Consider the following 19,525-nt stretch of genomic DNA (forward strand, 5'->3'; position numbering starts at 1 on the left):
AGAACTATAACAATAAGTTAAAATACATAAAAAGCAATAAAAGCCAAACCCATCACCCATCAGGCCAGGCCGGCTTGTTCGAACAGGTAGGTCTTTAGGTCACGCCGGAAGGAGCAAAGGTCGGGCGCCATCCGGAGCTCAACCGGAAGATGGTTCCATAAATCCAGCGCGCCCACAGAGAACGCCCTCCCCCTGGGGACCACCAGTCGACATTCTTTGACCGGTGGCACCCTGAGGAGTCCCTCTCTGTGGGAGCGCACTGGGCAGAGGGAAGTTGATGCCAGCCACAGGTGCTCCCTGAGGTATTCCGGACCCATGCCATGGAGGGCTTTGTAGGTCATTACCAGCACCTTGAATCTCACACAGAAGACAACTGGGAGCCAATGCAGCTCGCGGAGCAGGGGTGTAACATGGGAGTATCGGGAAACTCCCAACACAACTCTCGTGGCTGCATTCTGTAACAGTTGGAGCCTCCGAGTGGTCCTCAAGGGCAGCCCCATGTAGAGAGCGTTGCAGTAGTCCAAACGAGAGGTCACGAGCGCATGAGTGACCGTACGCAAGGCATCCCGGTCTAGATAGGGCCGCAACTGGCGCACCAGGCGAACCTGGGCGAAGGCCCCCCTAGTCACATTTACTATATGATCTAAAGAAAGCTGTGAATCTAGGAGGACTCCCAAGTTGCGAGCCCTATCTATGGGGGGTAATAACACCCCCCATAGAAAGAGATGGAATATTCTGAATATCCCGAGATGCTGGTACGCACAGCCACTCAGTCTTGTCAGGGTTGAGTCGAAGCCTGTTCCTCCCCATCCAGACCCGAACCGCCTCCAGGCAACGGGACATTATGTCGAGGGCATCACTGGAGTGGTTTGGGGTCGAAATGAAATGTTAATACATAGTGCTATAAATATAGTTGTGTTTTATTATGCAATACTTTAAATGCAAAATTTCATTACTATTTAACTGAGAAGTCCTATATTGATTTGAGATTCAAGTTTATTCGGTCCCTTCTGTGTTTCCCCAAAAAGACCCACCCAGAAACAAGCCCTAGTCTGATTTTTTTAGCATGCTCCTAATATAAGCCTAGGTGGGTGGGCATGGCCAGTACAGGAGGCAGCGAGCGGAGGGCTGATGGTGTTTGGCAACAGCCACAGCCTGTGCAGCACAGGTCAGTGTGGAGGTGAGGGGGAGGCAGGCAATCTTGACACACTGGACAGCTGTCTGCCCCAGTGCAGCCACTGGCAAGCCAAGAGACAGTGGGCTGGAATGGGTGACCAGCCATGGGAGGTTTGTTCTCACATAGTGGTACCAGCAGCAAGCAGAGGCAGAAGCACGAGGGGGAGGCAGGTGATCCAGATGCACTGGCTCACAGGAGGCTCGCACAATGGCACCAGGAGCAGGCAGAGGCACAGGGAGGAGGTATGCAATCCCAACGTACCTCCCATTTTGTCCCACTATCTCTTGGCTTGCCACAGCCATGCCAGGGCAGGCAGCTGCATGGTACAGCGGGATTGCTTACCTCCCCTCATGCCTGCCTCCGCCTACACCCAGTGCCACTGCACAATCCTCCTGCGAGCCTGGCAGCTCATCCAGATTGCCTGCCTCCCCCTTACACCTGCTGCTTGGACAGATAATCAACTCATCTGCGCTGTGCAGGATGTGCAGCCCCAGAGTTCGCCAGCCAAGGGGCCAGGAGGCTGCAGATGCTGTCACCCCCGCTCGCTCACCGCTTCTTGTGTGCATGCCGGGGGGGAGCCAGGCTGATCACCCAGATACTGTCTTTCCCCGAAAATAAGCCCTAATGCAGGAGTCCTCAACCTCTGGTCTGTGTGGACCAGTACTGGGCCGCAGCATGCCAGCAACCGGGCCGCATAAATAAGCAAGGCCCCATCCGCGGGATGCAGGCAGCACACAAAACCATGCCCCCTCCGGTCTGCAGAAAAACCTCTCTCGTGGAAAAACCGATCCCTGGTGCCCAAAAGGTTGGGAACCTCTGACCTAATGCATCTTTTGGAGCCAAAAATATAAGACCAAGTTTTATTTTTGGGGAAACAAAGTAGGTTATAACCCTAATTGGGACCAGAATTTCCATTATTAAGCAAATCAGTTGTTAATGAAAACATCACTTTACTATGTCACTTAGCAAAGGCAGTTCTGGCAATCCAGCTTGCGGTTGTTAGGCTAGGACCATGCAGTTGTTAGCCTAGAACTTTAAGCTGTCTCTGCTCTTTTGGCCGTCCTTCACATCATGCGTGGTGGGAGGGCAGCGGCAGAATATAACAGCCTCTTATCTTGGCCATGCTTGCGGGGTGATCAAAAGGGGCACAGATTGTGGGTAGAGATAGACTGGTGGGGGGAGTTGAAATGGAGTCAGTTCACACAGGGCAAGATAATGTGACCACAGGATACTGCAATATTTGTAAATGCAAATCAGTCACTAAGCACTCAGATTTTGATCACATGACTGTAGGAATACTGGCCATAACTTTGAGGATCTTTTGTAAGTCAATTTTTTCAGTGCCATCATCATTCTGAATGATGTTGTTAAATGATAACCGAAGGACTACCTTTAAGCTAATTTCTTTTCCTATCTTCTTCTCTCTTTCTCTTTTATCTTTTCACCATTCTGTGATTAATCTTCTCTTAACTTATCCTAAATATACCTACCTTAGAGTAAGCTCCACAGAATTCATAGATATATATGGGGCTCATTGTTAATTTCTCATAGATATATATGGGGCTCATAGATATATATGGGGCTCATTGTTAATTTCTCTAGCATACAATCCATTTTACACGTAACATGTAACAGCAATAACACCTCTATACTGGTAAATCTGAAAAATCCTTTTCTAGATAATAGTTTTGGGTTGGTTTTTTTAATCTATAGAATTATCTATGTCTATGTACCTGAGAAGTATCTAGCGAGCATTACAAACATTACCCTTTTTTAATGCTTGTTTCAATTTTATACTGTTCCAAATGTTGCCAATTGGGCTTCATATCTCACAACAAAGCTCAATAGATCTGCATTTTAAAAATCTTCAGTGCTCCAGCAATAGAAAAAAATAATCTTTATGCTTTCCAAACTGGAATAGTTAATAGGAAGGACATTTTTTCCTCCTTCATCACACTCTTATTGACCTAACATTCTCTTGTTATAACGCTATGATGTAACATTGACGCAATGAAGATAACAAAATTTAGAAAAATCTACTACAACATCAATCCTGTATAGGACTTAATTTTTTTTTCTAATTCAAGCCATACATTTTTATGGTGTGTTGCTATCACTTTCCAAGGAGTTCTATAGACCTTCTCTCAGTTTCTCTTTTTAGGGCGGGTTATTCTAACTTCCTCTCTTTGTCACTTCTTTCAGCAGCCATTTTGAAAGCTCATAACTAGAGATCTTCTAAGATTTAAAAAAAATGTTTGGCTCTTCATTTATAATGTGCCTACTTCTGTTTACAGTACTTAGTTGAACCTTATCTTTTAATGAGCTTTTTTCTTGCCAAATAAGTAGTATGCAACCTAAATTAGAATAAAGGTCTATTTATCATGTTTTTCATGTCACATTATTTACTTGGTATGGAAATCAAAGAGTAATTCTTTTCTGACATGGGCAAACCTAGAAAAAAGCTTTTTCTTGACTCTTTTGGATTTAAAACATTATATATCAATTTATTCCCAGAAGAGTCAGTTAAAATTTATTTATTTATTTATTAAACTTATATACCGCCCTTCTCCCGCAGGACCCAGGGCAGTTCCCAAGGCAATTAAAAGAACATCACAATACAAAAATTAATAACAATTATAATAGATTAAATTATCCTTAATTAAAATCTAAAACCCCTATAACTCTGATTAAAAACCCAATTACAATAAGTTAAAAAAATTGACATGTTAAGTGTTAATTTTATTTTAAAATGTCTATAAAAAGTAATAAATCAGAATGTTATCCCTGTATAAGAATATAAGCTATAAGTAAACTTTGTAATGGAATGTAAACAAAGTGGGCAAATGTAGATCAAAGCAGTCTTTTGCAGTCTATGTGTAGATAATTTTAAATTAGAATTTTTGTAATGATCCCCAATATTTGGTGCTGATTGCTGAGCTTGATAAGAGTTGTAGTCTGGGAATATTTGCTAATTGAGAAAGGATGCTTTCAGCATTATTATTTTGTCCCATGTTATTAAATGGACAAAACATTTGTTACTATATACATTTCAGGATTAGGTTGTTCACCATTGGAATATAACCCCTTTACTCCAATAAATATGTACAGTTCCTAGAGATGTATGCTACATATCTGAATGGTTCTAACATGATTAGTTTGGTATGTTTTCTTTGAAGATACTTTAAACTTTGGGGAATGGTATAATTTAAATATTTTTAAAAGTGTAAGAGAAAACCAACTTTGAAATAACTTTTGCCTTGAAAGCTGATTCAGTTCATCTTTGTTAGGCTACTCCTTTCCAAGGCATTTGCTTTGTAATATTCCCCCATGTTTTATATGCATCCATATATTTCCAATTCCAGGCCTTGCCAGGACAACAGCATTGTTATTTCCTCAACAAAGATGCCCCATTGCCAGATGGACGAAGCCTTCAAGGAACACTGCTTAATAAAATTGCTTTCCACCATCCTAGTCGAGTGCCTCTCATTCTCAGTATGATCAGGCATCAGGTGGCTTACAATACACTAATAGGCAGCTGTGTCAAGCGAACCGTCTTAAAAGAAGGTGAGTCCTATTCACTTTAAAAGGAAGCACCAAATAGCTTTTGAAAGACACTTTAGTTACTGGCATTGTCAAGTTGAAAATAGAAGGTGAACACATGCGCATGCATACACTGATTTCAGCATAAATATTTTTGTTTTATAAGCCACTTCAAAAAAATAGTGCATGCTTATTTTACAGATATCTTGTTCCAGAAAAATAGAAGATGCAAGTATGCTGTACTTCTGCATTTGTCATTCTGCTAGTCAACATATATTTCTAATAAACATTTTGTGATGCTGTTATCCTGTACAAGTAGTCCTCAACTTACTACAGTTTGTTTAATGACCATTCAGTTATAACAGCACTAAAAATGTGACTTATGACCATTTTTCACACATACAACTGTTGCAGCATACCTGTGGTCACATGATCAAAATTCAGACACAGATTCATATTTATGACAGTTGCAGTGTCCCAGGGTCATGTGATCACCTTTTGCAGGCTTCTGACAACCAAAGTCAGATTCATTGTGTTACTACCAAATGCAGTGATTCACTTAAAACATCTGTGTCAAGAAAGGTCATAAAATGGGGCAAAATTCACTTAACAACTGTTTTGCTTAACAACATAAATTTTAGGCTAAATTGTGGTCATAAGTCAAGGACTACCTATAATGTATTTACCTGTATTTACATGCTATTGTGCAACTTTCCACTCAAGAATTATAGTAGGTTTTAAGTCTATCTGAAATCCAATACTGGATTTATAGACTTTTATTTAGTTGTTTGATTTGATTTGGCACCAACTAGCTCAAAAGACCTTGAAAATTTTAAATTGCAGGATTAGTACAAGCAGGCATAAACTGGATTTTTAAATAGTGTTATCTTTTTCAAGAGGAAACTGAAAATATCTTTTGTAGTATAAGAGAAAATTGGATAAAATTAGAACAGTATTGACAAGTCTGTATTTTAGACAGTAATTACAAAGATTTGCAACCATGATGTCAGCATGTTGAATTTAAAACTAATTTTGTATGAAATTTAGCATATCAGTATTCTCCCTAGTATGTTTACGTCTTTGCTAGAGGCATGAAGTGAGTACAGAATATGTTAGATACTTTGAGGAAATATTAAAAGTAAGATAAATGAAATCAAATTACAATTAGGATTTGTTGTGTCTCCTCCAAGGAATCCAGATTGGCAAGTTTAGGATTTTTTCACTATAGCCTTGCAGCAAATCTGTGAGATAGGTTAAGTTACAAATGGTAGCATGCGGCTGTTAAAATATTTTTAGACTGCAACTCTTGTCAGTCTCACCACTGACCTTCCTGAGTCACAGGCAAGAGCAAACAGCATGGGGGGGGGGAACAGTTGCAATAGTCCCTACAGATATCCTGTTCATTCTCAAAGAGTTTTCATTTCAGAATTGTTTTAAAAAATACTAGCTGTCTTTTTATCATTGGGAATGGTTCTCCTACCAAGATTAAACAAATCTTTCACTTTCATTTGCATATTTTTCCTTTAAATTGTTTCCAAGAGCAACTGAATTCAATAGAAATAGGCAAATAGAGTTAAAACTAATAAAAGCCTAAAATGGCAACAAATATATAAATAATATTCTATAGACATATACATATATGACTTAGGCAGCTACGATGAATAGAACAGTTTTGTTCTATGCAGGGGACAAGGCAATGTTATCATCAAGGGAGTTGATCGATTCCAGTATCCCCCCAAAATGTGCAAACCTCTAAAGAAAGGAGCATTTGGGGGGGGGGGAATAGCATTTAATTCTAAAAATGCATGCACAGAAATAAGTTCTGTTGGAATAAGTGAGACTGACTAAATCACTAAATCTTAGCTATGATCTGTCTATGAGAGAGAAAAAATCATAGTGTCAACTAAAATAATAATGCAGGAAGTTTTCCAGAACTCAACAAGCAAACAACAGTTAACAACCAGTTACAGAACTGCAGTATTACTGATGGTTCTGTTGTTCCCTGACACCAATTCTATTTGGAAAGATCTTCCATTAAATCAAATTTAAAAGCCCCCAATTTAGCTCTCAAAAGTTGTTTTATGGAGACAACAGATTATCTGACCTTGCCTTCAAATCTATTTTTTCCATGTCATAATTGAGTTGCTAATAAAAATATGAATGTTTCTTATTTCCTTGATTTTCATTGTACAGTGAATAGAGTTCTCTATAACTTCATATTGATATCCATCCATACTTTAACAAGTATTTTTCTCTTGGCTGTATTACCAAGTTGTGCTCTTTTTCCAGATTCCCCCGGCATCCTGCAGTTTGAAGTCTGCCCTCTTTCTGACTCCTGCTTCAGTGTATCTTTTCAGCACCCTGTTAATGACTCTTTAGTTTGTGGTGAGTTACAGGAGTGAGGAGGATTGGGGCAAGATATATGTATAAACTGAGAGCCAGTTTGGTCTAGTAGCTAAGGCTTTAGGCTAGAAAAAAGCGATCATGAACTGTAATTCCACCTTAGCTATCAAAACCAGCTGGGTAACCTTGGGTCACCCAGTCAGTCACATTCTCAGCCCAATTCACCTCACAGGGTTGTTGTGGTGGGAGAAATTGGAGGAGGAAGGTATGTTGGATATGTTTGCTGCCTTGAGTTATTTATAAAAAAAATAAGGCAGGATACAAATAAACTGACATTGGCTGAAAATTCACTTATTTTCAGTAACATTCTGCTCATGAATTCTGTCTTTCAGTGGTAATGGATGTACAAGATTCTACCCATGTGAACTGCAAATTGTACAAAGGGCTTTCTGATGCACTCATCTGCACAGATGATTTCATTGCAAAGGTTGTTCAAAGGTATGTCTGCTTAAACAAAAACCAGATGACTTGAAACTAGTAAAATATAAAAGTGATTATTCAGAGGTATATTCAAATAACTTTCACCATAAATCTTTCTTTATTGTTTTTCTGTTTTCTGCTATTTTTCAGATCCTAGTACAATAGTAAAAAAAAGCCTCACTCAGTGCAATATTATTCTGAATTTACTTTTCCTAATTTTTTCAAAGCTACACAACAAGATTCGCTAGATTCATATACTATATTAAGATATAATGTACTTAGTTTTGTAATGGTTTCCCATAACTATCCAGGCAGTGGTGGGATTCAGCCAGTTCGCAACACTTCAGCAGAACCGGTAGCTAATTTTTTGTTGCCCGGGCCCAGAATGGACTTCCAGAGGTGACATCCAAACAGAGAACCAGTTGTTCACATGTTTGAATCCCACCACTGCATCCAGGCAATGTGGTTTGCATGCAGTGGTTTACAGCTTAGAAATGTGTATGAATTGGGCCACTAGCTTGTTCAGTGTATGATATGTACAGGTAGTCCTCGACTTATGAACACAATTGAGCCCCAAATTTCTCTTCCTAAGTGAGACAAGTGTCATTTTATGACCTTTCTTGCCACAAAAGTGAATCATTGCAGTTCTTAAGTTAGAAACACAGTTATAAAATGAATCTGTTTTCCTCTTGACTTAGCTGATCACAAGGTCACAAAAGGTTATCACATGCCCCTGGACACTGTGACCATCATAAATATGAACCAGTTGCCAACTATCTGAATTTTGATCACATGACCATGGGGATGCTGCAAAGGTCATAAATGTGAAAAATGGTCATAGGTCACTTTTTAGTGTCATTGTAACTTCAAACAGTCACTAAATGAATGGTTATAAGTTGAGGATTGCCTATAATATGCCTGTGGAATCTGATCAGATATCAACACTTTCATGTAGAAGAAAATGTGTACAACACTTGAGATCTGAATATCTCATATTTTTATCTTATTCAGAGTTGGCCAACTTATTTTAGCTAGGCTAGGGACTACACATTAATTGTATTTTTGTCAAATTGCTTCTGAGAATCAAGAATTGTGGCAGTGATGTTATAGTGCATCTTCCTTTGAAACAAAAATAATATGGAGAGTTAAGGTTCATGTAGTTCACAGGTTACAACCATTCATTTAGTGAAAATTCTATATTACAACAGCACTGAAATAAGTGATTTATAACCGGTTCTCACATTTATGACCATCGTAGCAACCCCACAATCATGTGATCAGAATTTGGGCATTTGGCAACTATCCTGTATTTATAACTGTTGCAATGTCATAGGGTCATATGATTGCCATTTGAGACCTTCCAAATGGGTTTCCAACAAGCAAAGTCAATGGGGGAAGCTGGATTCATGATTCACTTAACAACTGCAGTAATTCTCTTAACAACAAAAAGTCAAAATCTGGTGTAGCTCACTTAATAAATCTAGCTTAGCATCAAAAATTGTGGTCTCAATTGTCTTTGTAAGTCAAGGACTACTTGTAACTATTTTCAGGTGCTTATTTTTGTTAAACATAAATTGCAATAGAGCACAGTAGGAGGACATAATGTTCTGAATTGTATTCAGTCCCTCAGTTTAAAATAATCTAAAATAATTGTGGCACATTTTATAAAACTACTAGAACATACTTAACTTCATTTATTGTTACTTAAACAAATCAGTATATCTTGTTTTGTTTGCTTGTTAATTGAGAGAAGGGGAATTTAAAAAAAAAGAGTTGGAAGGAGTGGGAAAGATTATTTGAGAAAGGCCTCCATCTGTGCTTCAAAGGATGCTACTGCCCTGACTTGAAAATCACGCTTAGTTGGTCTTCATTTATCATTCAGTTATGTATTGCCTTTTATAGTTCTAAAGAAGAAAACTTTTAAGTGTATATAGTTATGTTCTATTCATAAAGCATCTGAATTATATTCAGGTAAAAAATGCAAAGACAGACCCACCGTTGTTCACATCTTTTGTGATAAAAGTAGTTGTGCTTTTCCGAGAAAATTATTAAATAATAGCACTAAATCATCTTTTTACAACATTGTATCTTGTAGGTGCATGTCAATTCCTGTGACTATGAGAGCCATTAGGAGGAAGGCAGAGACAATCCAAGCAGACACACCAGCTTTGTCCCTCATTGCTGAGACAGTTGAAGACATGGTGAAGAAGAATCTGCCACCTGCAAGCAGCCCAGGATATGGCATGACTACCGGCAACAACCCAATGAGTGGCACCACCACCCCAACCAGTACTTTCCCTGGCGGCCCCATCTCCACTTTATTCAGTATGAGCATGGGCATCAAAGAACGGCATGATTCAGTTGGACATGGGGAGGACTTCAGCAAAGTGTCTCAGAACCCCATTCTTACAAGTTTGCTACAAATCACAGGCAATGTAGGCTCTACTATTGGCTCTAGTCCCACTCCTCCACACCACACACCTCCCCCTGTGTCATCTCCTGCAAGCAACACCAAAAACCATCCAATGCTTATGAATCTTTTGAAGGACAATGCTGCTCAAGATTTCTCAACTCTTTATGGAAGCAGTCCACTTGAGAGACAGAACTCTTCCTCTGGCTCTCCGAGGATGGAGATGGGACCAGGGGGCAATAAGCAAAAAAAGAAAAAGTCACGTGTGTTGGTGGATAAACCAAAGCATCAGACTGAAGATGACTTTCAGAGAGAGCTGTTTTCTATGGATGTTGATTCCCAGAACCCCATATTTGATGTCAACATGACCACCGACACCTTAGATACTCCTCATATTACTCCAGCACCAAGTCAGTGCAGCACCCCTCCAACAACCTATCCACAGTCTATACCTCATGCCCAATCCAGTATTCAGAGAATGGTCCGGCTCTCCAGTTCAGACAGCATTGGTGCTGATGTTACAGATATTCTTTCTGATATAGCAGAAGAAGCATCCAAACTGCCGAATACCAATGAAGATTGTCCTCCTATTGGGACACCAATAAGGGACTCATCCAGTTCAGGGCATTCCCAAAGTGCCCTTTTTGATCCAGATGTTTTTCAGTCAAACAACAGTGAAAATCCATATACTGATCCAGCTGATTTGATTGCTGATGCTACTGTAAGCCCAAACAGTGACTCTTCAAATCAGTTCTTCCCAGATGGAGTTGACTTCAACCCTGATCTCCTGAACAGCCAGAGCCAAAGCGGTTTTGGAGAAGACTATTTTGATGATAGCAGCCAGAGCGGAGACGCTGATGACTTCAAGGGCTTTGCACCACAAACGATAAGTACTCTGGGTGTGCAAGTACTGGGGGGAGATGGAGGGGAGAGTAAGTTCAAGGCAATCAGCCAAGCGGACACAGTCGACTTTAGTATTATCACAGCTACCAGCAAGGCTCTGGGAGCCTCTGATGTATTGGAGCATCATAGTGGAAGCCAGAGCCCCTTACTGAGTATGGGAGAATTGGGTAAAGAGAAATCACAGAAACGGGTCAAAGAGGGTAATGGATCTGGGAGTTCTTTAACGGGCCCTGGGCTGGATGGCAAGGGTGGAAAACGCAATCGCACCCCATCCAGTGATGGAAAGAGTAAAGAAAAGGTCCAGAAGCGGAGGAAGGTGGAGCCAGAAGGCAAATCTCCTTCTCATAGTACATCCACCAGACCTTTCACCCCACCAGCAAGTACAGGTGGCTCAAAATCTCCTGGAAGTTCAGGCAGGTCTCAAACACCCCCTGGGGTAGCTACTCCTCCCATCCCTAAAATCACCATCCAGATTCCCAAGGGAACAGTGACTGTTGGCAAACCTTCCCATGGGCAGTACACAAGCAGTGGCTCAGTCTCTTCTTTGAGCAGCAAAAGTCATCACAGTCATTCCTCCTCCTCTTCTTCGTCCTCTTCGTCATCGTCATCCTCTTCGTCTTCCTCCTCGACATCAGGCAAAATAAAGAGCAGCAAGTCGGATGGGTCTTCGGGGTCCAAGATGAGCGGCAGCCTCTACTCAGGCCAAGGCAGCTCTGGTTCAGGTCAGTCCAAAAGCTCCACCCAATCAGTGGGCAAGCCTGGGTCCTCCCCCATCACAAAACACGGCCTCAGCAGCGGCTCTGGAGGTACCAAGATCAAACCTCAAGGGAAGCCTTCATCGCTTATGAACCCTTCCATGAGTAAACCAAACATTTCTCCTTCTCATTCTAGACCCTCGGGCGGTTCTGACAAGCTGGCCTCTCCGATGAAACCTGTTCCAGGTACTCCCCCGTCATCTAAAGCAAAGTCCCCTATTAGTTCCGGCTCTGGAGGTTCACACATTCCTGGGACAGGATCAAGTTCAAGCATGAAGTCATCTTCAGGGATGGGATCTTCCAGTTCCATGTCCCAGAAGCCGCCTCCTTCAAATTCTTCAATGGGATCTTCTTCTTCCTTTTCATCTGGCAGCTCTTCCATATCTTCATCTCAGAATCAGCATGGGAGTTCCAAAGGCAAGTCTCCAAGCCGAAACAAAAAGCCATCTCTGACTGCTGTCATTGACAAACTCAAACATGGGGTGGTCACCAGTGGCCCCACAGGGGAAGATTCAGTGGATGGACAGATGGTCCAGAATTCCAGTTCATCAGGCCACTCCATGTCCTCCAAGCACAATCTATCAGGAAATGAATTGCAGGGGAAACGAGAAAGAAGTGACAAGGAGAAATCCAAAATCCCTGCTTCAGGAGGTTCCACTGAATCTTCCAAGAAAGCATCTGATTCAAAGAGTGTTGGAAGCACTGGAGTGGCCAAAATAATTATTAGTAAACATGATGGCGGTTCTCCTAGTATTAAAGCCAAAGTTACCTTGCAAAAACCTGGGGAAGGAAGTGGGGATGGCTTAAGGCCTCAGATGTCATCTTCCAAAAATTATGGATCACCCCTGATAAGTGGATCAACTCCAAAGCATGAGCGTTGTTCTCCTAGCCACAGTAAGTCACCTGCATATACACCCCAAAATATTGACAGTGAGAGTGAATCTGGATCATCTATAGCAGAAAAATCCTATCAGAATAGCCCCAGCTCTGATGATGGAGTTAGGCCTCTTCCAGAATATAGCTCAGAAAAGCATAAGAAACACAAAAAGGAAAAGAAGAAAGTGAAAGATAAAGACCGTGACAGGGATCGTGACAAAGAGAGAGACAAAAAGAAATCTCACAGCATAAAGCCAGAAAACTGGTCTAAATCTCCCATCTCTTCAGAACAGTCCCTGTCTATGACAAGCAGTGCCATCCTTACATCAGATAGACCATCTAGGCCCAGCCCTGATTTCTTAATTGGGGAGGAAGATGATGATCTCATGGATGTTGCCCTGATAAGGAATTGAGAATATTTGTAAGTTGTGCGTGTGTGGAATGTTTAATTTATGTTTTTTTTAAAAAAGAATAATAATAACATTAAAATTGTGAGCATGGGTACAAGTAAATCAAATCTGATTTGGACAGCTAATGAACTCTCTCTCTCTCTCTCTCTCTCTCTCTCTCTCTCTCTCTCTCTCTCTGTGTGTGTGTGTGTGTGTGTGTGTGTGTGTGTGTGTGTGTGTGACAGAAATATACACAGACAGAAACACATTTATATTGGAAGCGTGTCTACCAAGAGCCTCTTACACACACACACACACAAAACCTGGTTATAAGTCTGTCACTTTTTCACAGGATTGCATTCCTTTAGGCAGAGGATGAACATTACTATTTTAGTAGAAATAGGTCTTCATTGCACCACTTTTATATTTCTATTTGGGTGCTTAATTTTAATCTTTTTTGGCATCTATAGTTTGGTTTTTATACTTCATATTAGGTAGAGCTTTTCATTCACAGATGATTGGAAGCAATTTAGTGCCTGATATTTCTCTAGATCTTTTAGGTGCTGACACATTTCCTTTTAAGAAAAAGACCCCAATCTGATACAAATTTACAGAGAGCACCAATTTTGGCACTCGTCCAAAAGGGTGAAGTATTTTGATATAGATGTGTTATACCTGTAAGGTAATTTGACTTACTCTTCGTATTATAAAATTTTTAAAAAGTACCTGTGTTGAGTTTCATGCCTGTTTTCTGTGTAACAGTTACACAGTAAAGGGCATTATTTGATGAGAGGCAGAAAGGGATGGTTTTAGAAACTCTTGAACACAGAATTTAAATACTTCTGGTCTTTTTAAATGTTGTATGTATATACAAACCGCAAAGAAAAGAATTCTAGTTGTAAAGCATCATGTCCCTTTCCTTCACTGGGTATATTTTTTTTAACATTATGGATTGAGATAATATGAGTCCTGTTTGATGTATAAGCCACTCTAGAAATGTGCTATTCTTGGTCATATAATAGGAATCGGTAGTACAGTATTTTAAAGAGTTTTAGTTCCCAAACGTTTGGCCAGCTCATTACCTCTTTTCATGCTAGTGGAATAACACTGAAACAGTGTTAACACTGAAAAATTAACAGCTAGGAGAAGCACCCTTGTTTGCACTGTTATATTTTGTCATAGGAAATGAACTGAGACTCCATAGACTTCCAACATACATATGCATCAGTTTACCAACCAATACTTCCTGTCTTCTATAGTTTAACACTGACATTTGACCAGTATTTTGAAAAATTGCACAGCTCAGCACTCTTTATGGATCTGGATTAGGCATTGGCAGTATATGGCCATCTCTGTGCTGATAGATTAAACTGTGGCCTTAGGACTATGCATTCTAAATAAATTGATTTTTCCAAAGTATTATCTGGTTAGTCTACCTATTCTTAGATTCTGTGCATTAATGGAATAGGAGGCAGCTTTCACTTAACCTGTTATCCTGCAAAACAAAAATCCTTACATTTCCACCAGCTAATTAAGAAATCTGATTGTTTTAGCCTACAGTTCCAGCAGCCAGCTTGGATAATGCCACCCTAAGATACAATGGAGATAACACTCGTATTGCATTCTTGTTTTCTTGTTTTTTTTCAAATTTAGAGCAAGTTATATTATTGTAACTTGCAGATGGTTGATTGAGAATTGCACACAAGATCCATGAAACAGTAAGAAATATTTAACTGATATTTCTTATATAGCACCATATTACAGACATGCAATTCTTTATTGGTCAGTTTGTCATGTGTTCAGTTTCTATAGTACTCTTTTTAATTGAAAAAGCAAAGTTCTAACTAGCAGCACATAGGATTTTCAAAAGTGAAGCTTCATGAAAACTTTGCTATAATTCCAGATACAGTGTCATACGTAGAGAATAGAGATTCTCTTTCATTTGCAAGAATTTTTGAAAATATATGCAGAATGGTGATAAGCAAACATAATACAACTGGTCCTTTAAATCAGGGGTCCCCAACCCCAGAGCGACAGCCTGTTTGGAACCGGGCTGCAGAAGCAGCATGCAAGCATGCGCAGCTCCACATGCACAAGTGGTGGGCATGCACCCAAGTGCACTCGCCCTACTGCTTGCACACAAAGCTGGAAAGGTTGGGAACTGCTGCTTTAAATATTGTGTCTGCATTTGAGTAAAAAGATACAGTATTGGCTGTAGGTCTATTTCATCAGTTGGCATTAAAACCAGTATGCTGTCAGTCATAAATTCCCCGTATATATTGAGTTGCCCAAACATGTGCACAGTATAGGATACATTGTCTTTTTTTCTTTTGTATATGTTATATTGAAAAAATGTGCTAACTCTAAAGTTTGCTATCATATGACAAAAGGATTATTTTCAAAAGAATGTTTACTTATTCACAATAACTCAAATCCCTCAGTATTGTCAAACCAAGCATTAAGAAATTAAGATAGGAAAGCTACATGTTTAAATCTTAATTGCAGCAGCTTAGATTGTTTTTTTTATGTAAATATATGACCTTTACTTTCACTCTATGCTTCCTATGACAGGTGGGTAAGGAGTATAATGTACAGTAATTTGTTTTAGCTTCTTGAAAAGTATTTTAAAATATATGTTGGTTTTTACATATAAATAAATTTGTTTGGTAGAAATATTTGCCTTATTTTGATTATTGCATTTTTAATGTCATTTTCTATGCGGAGGAAATACTGATTATTAAATGCTATTTTGGAAAGTCTGTTGAAATCTTGACTTAATTATAATATTTAAAATTAACTGGAAGGTATAAATAATTATAAATTTGTCATATTATCCATCAATATTCATATATGATATACAGGGAGTGCAGAATTATTAGGCAAGTTGTATTTTTGAGGATTAATTTTATTATTGAACAACAACCATGTTCTCAATGAACCCAAAAAACTCATTAATATCAAAGCTGAATATTTTTTGGAAGTAGTTTTTAGTTTGTTTTTAGTTATAGCTATTTTAGGGGGATATCTGTGTGTGCAGGTGACTATTACTGTGCATAATTATTAGGCAACTTAACAAAAAACAAATATATACCCATTTCAATTATTTATTTTTACCAGTGAAACCAATATAACATCTCAACATTCACAAATATACATTTCTGACATTCAAAAACATAACAAAAACAAATCAGTGACCAATATAGCCACCTTTCTTTGCAAGGACACTCAAAAGCCTGCCATCCATGGATTCTGTCAGTGTTTTGATCTGTTCACCATCAACATTGCGTGCAGCAGCAACCACAGCCTCCCAGACACTGTTCAGAGAGGTGTACTGTTTTCCCTCCTTGTAAATCTCACATTTGATGATGGACCACAGGTTCTCAATGGGGTTCAGATCAGGTGAACAAGGAGGCCATGTCATTAGATTTCCTGCTTTTATACCCTTTCTTGCCAGCCACGCTGTGGAGTACTTGGACGCGTGTGATGGAGCATTGTCCTGCATGAAAATCATGTTTTTCTTGAAGGATGCAGACTTCTTCCTGTACCACTGCTTGAAGAAGGTGTCTTCCAGAAACTGGCAGTAGGACTGGGAGTTGAGCTTGACTCCATCCTCAACCCGAAAAGGCCCCACAAGCTCATCTTTGATGATACCAGCCCAAACCAGTACTCCACCTCCACCTTGCGGGCATCTGAGTCGGACTGGAGCTCTCTGCCCTTTACCAATCCAGCCACGGGCCCATCCATCTGGCCCATCAAGACTCACTCTCATTTCATCAGTCCATAAAACCTTAGAAAAATCAGTCTTGAGATATTTCTTGGCCCAGTCTTGACGTTTCAGCTTGTGTGTCTTGTTCAGTGGTGGTCGTCTTTCAGCCTTTCTTACCTTGGCCATGTCTCTGAGTATTGCACACCTTGTGCTTTTGGGCACTCCAGTGATGTTGCAGCTCTGAAATATGGCCAAACTGGTGGCAAGTGGCATCTTGGCAGCTGCACGCTTGACTTTTCTCAGTTCATGGGCAGTTATTTTGCGCCTTGGTTTCTCCACACGCTTCTTGCGACCCTGTTGACTATTTTGAATGAAACGCTTGATTGTTCGATGATCACGCTTCAGAAGCTTTGCAATTTTAAGAGTGCTGCATCCCTCTGCAAGATATCTCACTATTTTTGACTTTTCTGAGCCTGTCAAGTCCTTCTTTTGACCCATTTTGCCAAAGGAAAGGAAGTTGCCTAATAATTATGCACACCTGATACAGGGTGTTGATGTCATTAGACCACACCCCTTCTCATTACAGAGATGCACATCACCTAATATGCTTAATTGGTAGTAGGCTTTCGAGCCTATACAGCTTGGAGTAAGACAACATGCATAAAGAGGATGATGTGGTCAAAATACTCATTTGCCTAATAATTCTGCACTCCCTGTAATTGCAAATGCTACTTCTTTTGATTATTTGGGGGGGGTCATGGCAATAACATAGGATTTAATGCACTGAGAACCATTTGTCTATGGGTTTTTTTCCTTCATTTTCAACCTTTTGTTCCTGAAGACTTCATTATTAGTTGATAGATGGATTATAGACTCTCACTTTACACCCAACAAACAGCAGAAACAAGTGCTCATTATTTTTATTTATGATTTAAAATTATTTAAGAGCCATGAGAATAACAATAATAATGCGGGATAGGTTCCTTGAAAAGTAGCTTGCCAACAACTATCTAACATTCTTGGCTCATGGAAGGAGTCTTAACAGCCTTGATAAGTACACAAACTGAATGCATAACCTAGAACTGTCCTCCAAATCCTCTACAATGTTGGAGTTCCTTTAAATGTTTGAAGATAGGAACATTTCTGAGAATGAAAAACCTTGCTGAATGTGATTGCCCCCAAGCAAGGTTAAGAAAAATCACATTTTTATGGTCCTTAAAAAACCAAAAAACAAGTGAATTGTTACAAAGAGTATGTGCTGCTTTGCAATTTGAGTACTGATGCTGGTTATTTGTTTTAAAGGGCATATGTGTGGCATTTATTCTGCTATAAAGCTAAAACAAAATTCAACTAATACAAAATAGGAGGTAACAGCTTCATAATCTCTATCCCAGTTTGTCTTAAAAAATTGTTTCATTTGGCAAAGGGACTTCACTCTACCAATAATACCACTGAATATGCTCAATGTTATTTAGGACTTAATATCTCAGATTATATACAATTTAAAAAGCCAAACTTTTAGTTAATTGTATCTAAACACTTTGACGTTTTAAGATGGGGAGAGATCATGCTTATATAACCCTACCAGGTTATAATGTAAGAAAGATAATCTCCTTATTTGCAAGTTCATATTTGTGGTGGCCTGGTGGCCCAACATTGAATCTGAGGTACACATCCTTACAATCCAACAGAATTTTTTTATTGGGTCTACATGAAATCATCATAGAATTGTCTGCATGTAATGATAATTATGTATATAACATTTTTTTGTAACACTAATTCCAGAATTAGGATCAGATACAATTTAATAAGATCTGTAAGATCAAAAGCAATAGGTGGAAGCTTGTAGCAATAGTAGGGCATATGTGGCAACCATTTCTCTGATGCCAGCATAGAAAGCCTTGAGTCCATTATATGGTGTGGGCGGAAGTACCCTTGATTATATATCAAAATTAAATGCTTTTATATATTTAGTAAATTTACTGCCCATCTTGCAGTCATGCAGCTCTGGGTGGCATTGAACATACTTGCACCTAAGCCCATTTGCAGATAAACCAACCTAGAAATTTTCATGTTTATCCAGTGCTTTTTTTCAAAAAAAAAAAAAAAAAGGTGCCGGAACTCTCATCTTGGCGGGCGCAGGAGGTGGGGGGGGCGCTGCTGCAGTCACAGGTGTGAAGGGTGTTGGCAGTGGGCTCCCCCCCAGGGCTGGAGCTGGCACAGCTGGTGCTGTGGGAGCAGCAGAGCCCACTCTATATGGCAGGGCTGCGTGGTGCGGGCAGCGGAGGCGGTGCGGGCCAGGCGATGTTTTAATCTTATGATTTTAAAAATATATTTTTTTCTATTGTAAGTTTCCCCAAACCTCGCCATGTGGATTGCATACAAATATTATATAATTTAACATATGTTAAATATACATCAAATGATAATATGCTTCCCTACAAAGTTAATTCTTGCTCAGTGACAGACCAAGGAGTTAACTCAAAAAGGCAAGAGGAAAATCTAGAAGAGATCTGTGCAACTTGTAGAAGGGAAAGGCCCACACTGATAAATTAAAAAACCTTGTGGTCTGCAAAGGAATGCTGGTGGGCTAATCAATGATTTGGTGACTAGAGGAGCATCTACAGTGTTGGAGTTCGTGGTCATAGTAAGCCATGGAGGCACTAGGCAACATGACTTTCAGGACAGTGGTGGTGATTTTATTACTTAAAAAAAAAAGTTTGTGCTCTGTCCAAGGGTGCTTGGTAGGCTGCATGTACAGGCCTGGTCTAGAATTTATTTTGGAGCATTCAACTATCTAGAGCAGGCATGTCAAACTCATTTTGTTTGAGGCAACTTTTTATAAAAGAATTTCCATTAATTTGTTTTAATAAAATAATTTAAATCAATTTTTCACTTGATTTCAAATTAAATGAATTATATTGATTGACAATGAGATTTTTTTAG

General features: G+C 39.6%; 1 protein-coding gene across 1 annotated transcript in view; it reads left to right on the forward strand.

Moving 5' to 3' along the window:
- MED1 (mediator complex subunit 1) overlaps window positions 1–15,623 on the forward strand; it is a 38,837-nt gene extending 23,214 nt beyond the window's left edge. The window contains exons 14-17 of the mRNA XM_083379311.1: window positions 4,540–4,741; window positions 7,007–7,102; window positions 7,453–7,558; window positions 9,636–15,623. Coding sequence (XP_083235437.1) covers window positions 4,540–4,741; window positions 7,007–7,102; window positions 7,453–7,558; window positions 9,636–12,897 — 3,666 coding nt within the window. The 3' untranslated portion in view covers window positions 12,898–15,623. The remainder of the gene's footprint in view (window positions 1–4,539; window positions 4,742–7,006; window positions 7,103–7,452; window positions 7,559–9,635) is intronic.
- Window positions 15,624–19,525: the final 3,902 nt, after the last annotated feature.

The sequence above is a fragment of the Vipera ursinii genome (assembly GCF_947247035.1).
Source record: "Vipera ursinii genome assembly, chromosome: Z".
Lineage (NCBI taxonomy): Eukaryota > Metazoa > Chordata > Lepidosauria > Squamata > Viperidae > Vipera > Vipera ursinii.